The 5,000-nt window shown below is 46.9% G+C and overlaps 1 protein-coding gene across 9 annotated transcripts in view; it reads left to right on the top strand.

Annotated features, from left to right (window-relative positions):
* Window positions 1–5,000, top strand: part of LOC135110595 (nephrin-like) — a 208,606-nt gene that overhangs the window by 144,329 nt on the left and 59,277 nt on the right. For all 9 annotated transcript variants that reach the window (XR_010273327.1, XR_010273328.1, XM_064023080.1 and 6 more), the window contains one exon: window positions 1,933–2,059. Coding sequence is in view for 7 of the 9 variants with exons in the window: in XM_064023079.1 (XP_063879149.1) it covers window positions 1,933–2,059 (127 nt within the window). In the remaining 2 variants the exon portion in view is untranslated. The remainder of the gene's footprint in view (window positions 1–1,932; window positions 2,060–5,000) is intronic.

The following is a 5,000-nucleotide window of genomic DNA, read 5'->3' as shown; positions in this document are numbered from 1 at the left end:
TGTGAAAGACAGGACAGAGTAATTTAAAGGAAAATTAAAGGCAGGGGGAAACATTGTGCGGTAGTGGAAGAGTAAACACAAACACATGTGCTGCAATACGAACAAAGCTTCCGCGACACTGAAAGGCCGTGTCATCTACGCCGCCAATTGAACTTATGGTTAGGTTATCTTGGTTAGTGGTTGACATCCTTCCCTCCTGAATGGTGACTCCACACAAGAGTGTTGTGGGGCCTTACATACCATGCGCTGCTCATCAGTCAGGGGCCTCCATTCACCCTGCACTTACTGTAGGTATAAAGCATCAAAATGAGGGCTATTCATCATTTTGCCTTGCCTTTCTCTCATCGTCATCGCACTGGTTTAGCCCTTGATCTTTTTTTTCTGCCGGAGTTCTTTATGACTACTGATAATGTACTGAACCCACCAATTATACGCCTCATTTGCTCACACTCAACAATTGCTCACACTCGCCCTGATGCTTTGTGAAAGATACAAGTGTCAAACACTCTTCATTTTTCTCTTTTTTCCTTTGTGGTATGCTCAGGAACACTCTGCCTTACTTGTTTTTTCTTCCCCACAATTCCTACACCTGCTCAAATCTCTTGGAGTGGAAACATCAAGACATCTTGGGTAAGAATGACTCGGCTTCATTTAAACTCGTGCTCTTTGTTTGTCAGGGGGCGCCTGTAGGAGGGTCTTAATTTCCTATCTTTTGTATGTTTTGCACCACTGTTCTTTGGCTGAAGAAGAGAACACGACAGAGATATTTATAATCATGATTCAGATCGATGGGATAAATACACACACCTGTGTTATTAGTAGTGAGGACATATTTCATGCAAGAATGGGCAAATAGCACGTAAACACAAAACAAATTTGAATATTTACATCCTTTTACTGGATAATAAAAACAAAAGCCTGCAGAAAGCATTAAAATTTTTCAAAGTAAATACCCTGGAACAAAGCTTAATTTCTGTAAGTAAATACAATTTCATTAAGTAAGCGCAAGAGCACAACGGCTTCTCAACGCAAAGCTCATGTGCTAGGAGAGGCTGGTGGTGGTTGGAGGGGCACGGGGGGGAGGCTGTCACGTTATTTGAGGCCGACAGGTGAGAACGATGAGGCCAGACCAGGTTATTAAGGCGTTAGGGCTTACGACAGGTTGTGTGTGTGTGTGTGTGTGTGTGTGTGTGTATGTGTGTGTGTGTGTGTGTGTGTGTGTGTGTGTGAGTGTGTGTGTGCGTGTCTATCACAAGTATGAGAGTGGAACAGCAAGGTTGTGTGTCCTTTGTTGCAGTATGTGTGTGCGTGTGTGTGTGTGTGTGTGTGTGTGTGTGTGTGTGTGTGTGTGTGTGTGTGTGTGTGTGTGTATGTGTGTGTGTGTTTCCCAGGTATGAGAAGGGAACTATGTCTCTCCTGTGTTGCAGCGTCAATAACTTGTGTGTTGATCTGTGAGTCTTATTCGAGCTACAGTCGTGTATGTGTGTGTGTGTGTGTGTGTGTGTGTGTGTGTGTGTGTGTGTGTTTCATTTTAAAAGTCATGAATTAATGTATGTGTGTCGTAACTTGTGCGTGTTTTTTTTTTTTTTTTGGTGTTGCTTACTTGCATGTTTCTATTTCAGTCATGTTTATAGATTACATGTGTGTGTGTGTGTGTGTGTGTGTGTGTGTGTGTGTGTGTGTGTGTGTGTGTGTGTGTGTGTGTTTGTGTGTGTTATGCTTCAAATAGGTGGGTGTTTGCGTTCATAAATTCATATTGTGTTACATCCTTGTACGCATGTGTAGCGTGTGTGTGTGTGTGTGTGTGTGTGTGTGTGTGTGTGTGTGTGTGTGTGCGTGTGCGCGTTATTCCGTTGTGCAGTCATGTATGTTGTTTGCCTTCCAGTCACGTGTTGCATTAGTGAGGTGTGTGTATCTGTGTTTTGTGTGCAGGTCCGCTGACGGAGGTGATGGCGGTGGTGGGCGGGGAGGCGGTGCTGCCCTGCGACATCAAGGAGCCAGGAGACACGCCCATCCTCGTTCTTTTCTACAATGGCGAGACGGGCAAGCCAGTGTACAGGTAAGCAATTCAGTTACTCCCTTTGGTTTTATTTTCTTTATTTTCCAGCCTAGTGATTCCTTTGTTGTGGCGCTTTATATCAATCTATCACTTTTCATTGCTATATACCTTCTCCTCCTCTTCCTCTTTCTCCTCATCCTTCTCATCATCATCATCATCACCACCCCCTCTCCTCCCATCCCTCACAATCGTTTCGTTTCCTCCCCCTCATCTGACTCACTCCTTATCGCTTCCGTTCCTTTCCTATTTCAACTCCTCCATCATCTTCCCTCCCTCCTATTGCTCAGTCCATCATTACATCATCATCTATTCCCTTTCACTACCCGCATCATCATCATCATTATCATTGGCTATCCTACCCTAGCTCAGTCCTCGCATTCCCTTCCTTCAACCCCTTGCAAATCCCTCGCCTTTATCTTTCTTAACCTCCGCCTTCCAGCATTAAATTCCACCCCTTCACCGGGACTCCCTTCATCTCTCCTTCCTTCAGTCCTAACGAGCAGTTCACCCCCAATACCTTCTTCTCTTTCACCTAGCAATTCACCTGCAACTCATATATCAAACTCCTTCCACTATTATTTCATATGTCTCCTTCCCTTCTCCTCCTTTAAAATAAATCTTTTCCTCTCTCTCTCTCTCTCTCTCTCTCTCTCTCTCTCTCTCTCTCTCTCTCTCTCTCTCTCTCTCTCTCTCTCTCTCTCTCTCTCTCTCTCTCTCTCTCTTGCTCTCTCCTCTCCTCACTCTCCTCAAACGTCGTCTCTCCTTTCTCCTCCTCCTCCTCCTCCTCCTCCTCCTCCTTCTTGCCCTCGCTCGTGTCCTCTTCCTTCTCATTTTTCTCTCTGTTACTTCTCATCCTTATCATCGTCCTCCTCCTCCTCCTCCTCCTCCTCCTCCTCCTCCTCCTCCTCCTCCTCCTCCTTGCCTTATCGTTTCCGTTTCCTCGTCTTCGTCCTCCTCATTGTCTTCTTTGTCCTCGTCCTTCTGGTCCTCTTCGCCTTCCTTTTCCTCCTCCTCCTTCTCCTCCTCCTCCTCTCCTCCTCCTCCTGCTTTCTTTCTCTCCTTTCTTCTTCATCTAGCGAGTTCTGAGCTTCGTTTATGAATATTCTAGAGTTCGTGAATATTTAATAGATGTGTTGCAATTTACAGCGATATATCAGTGAGTATTATTTAAATGCATTTTGTAAGGTTTACCGCTGCTTATCCACCACTGTGTCTGAGAGCGAGAAAAGAGTGTAGAAAGCAACCTCAGTCCGCCAGACCGAGGCCGGGAGGAACCTTTCTGGAGGCGGTGACAGCGAGGGTGAAGTTCCAAGAGCTCACTAGGGATAAATGATGCCACAAATCACATTCACAAACTGCGCCGTTTTCTGTCGACGCTGGGCCGGCTGACGGTGCGTGTCGATGCCCGGCCTAACTTGCACCTAAAACTCGGGCAACTCGTCATCTGGGAGGCATGGGACGGGACAGGGCGGGACGGGGCGGGGAGACACACGGAGGGCAAAGTGACACGGGGCAAGGTGGGCGCGGGGCTGGACGGGGACAAGCGCTGAACTGTAACTTGCCAGACAAAAGCCAATACGTCCCTGGAATGTGAAGGAAAGTTGGAATACGAGATGTGACGCCTTCCCTTCACTCAGCACTTAACGTGTGCGTGTGTGTGTGTGTGTGTGTGTGTGTGTGTGTGTGTTTCCTTTACTCGAGGACTTGCTAAATGCAAAACAAACTTTGCGAGGAATGATGCAGGAGTCGCTTGAAGTTCTAACTTGTGTATGGCAGTCCGATATCCCTCGCCCCTGTTTCGAACACAGATCGGCTGCACTACAACTGCCATAGGGATATGTACACCGTAGCACCTTCCAGTGTTAATAGCCTTGTAGTCCCACGTGTGCGTATTGTTGGTACGTGTTCCAAGGCACGTGCAGAAGGAGCTGGGCCAGGAGAGCATCACGCTATTGTCTGTTGACTGCGCCCTTCTGTCTGCTGTGATTCGTGATTGCTGCCTGTGTGTTGCCGGGAGACCTCGAGGAAACATTTAATTCAATGCCTCACTAGAAACTGGAGGACCTTGTGGGACTTCTGGGATTCTTTTGTGAGACATAACATGAGGAACACTTGGGTAGAACGTGAGTGGTGTACTGCTGGCGGTGATCACCACTGGCACCCTGTGAGCCTTGCTTTTATTGCCCCCTTGCATTGTGTGGACACGATTGCAGCGATGGATTGCTATTGATCTTTTTACTTTGAAGTAGCTCAACAGAGGCTGTCTGTGATGTTCGCCTGCAGGAAAGGTTTTCCGCCTGCCGTTCATTCTGCCGTGTAAGCGAAACCCTTAGATCCTTTTAGGGCTAATGTTCATTCATCATTGTCTTCATAATCTCAGACGCGGCAAACATCGCTTTAATATTCCACAATGAATGAATCTCTGGATCTGGAAGTATTACGGCGTACGGGTTGGACTCTATACAAGTATACATCACATAATTACTGAAAGACAATACGCTATTATAGATAAAAGAATGGATGGAAGCGAAACAAAGAGGCGCGTCTGGGCGATGTCTGTCATTTCAAAGTGTTGTCTTTAAGGTTTAGCGAGTATTTCGCCATGCCCTGAAACTCAGAGTTTTCCATACATCCGTGCTGGCCACCCTCGCTGTGGCTCCTGCCAGAGGGAGACTGAGACGTAAGTGCTCACTGCCTCTCTCTGCACGTACTCAATAAAAGGTTAAAGTAGTGACTAGGATTAAGGAAGGTCACCAGCTCAAAAGACAAGGCCAGATCTAAAATGGATGTTGGAACACACTTCCTTTCAAGCACGCTGGGGTTAACATACGTTGTCAGTGAAGTGGAAGGACAGTCCGTCTGGCTTGATTAGTGTTTGTGTGTGTGTGTGTGTGTGTGTGTGTGTGTGTGTGAGGGGCGCTGAGAAGCCGCCACCAGAAAG

This window comes from Scylla paramamosain, chromosome 20 (genome assembly GCF_035594125.1).
Source record: "Scylla paramamosain isolate STU-SP2022 chromosome 20, ASM3559412v1, whole genome shotgun sequence".
In the NCBI taxonomy this organism is placed as follows: Eukaryota; Metazoa; Arthropoda; class Malacostraca; order Decapoda; family Portunidae; genus Scylla; species Scylla paramamosain.
Note: the sequence above shows the minus strand (reverse complement) of the source record. Positions and strands in the feature narration are given on the sequence as shown.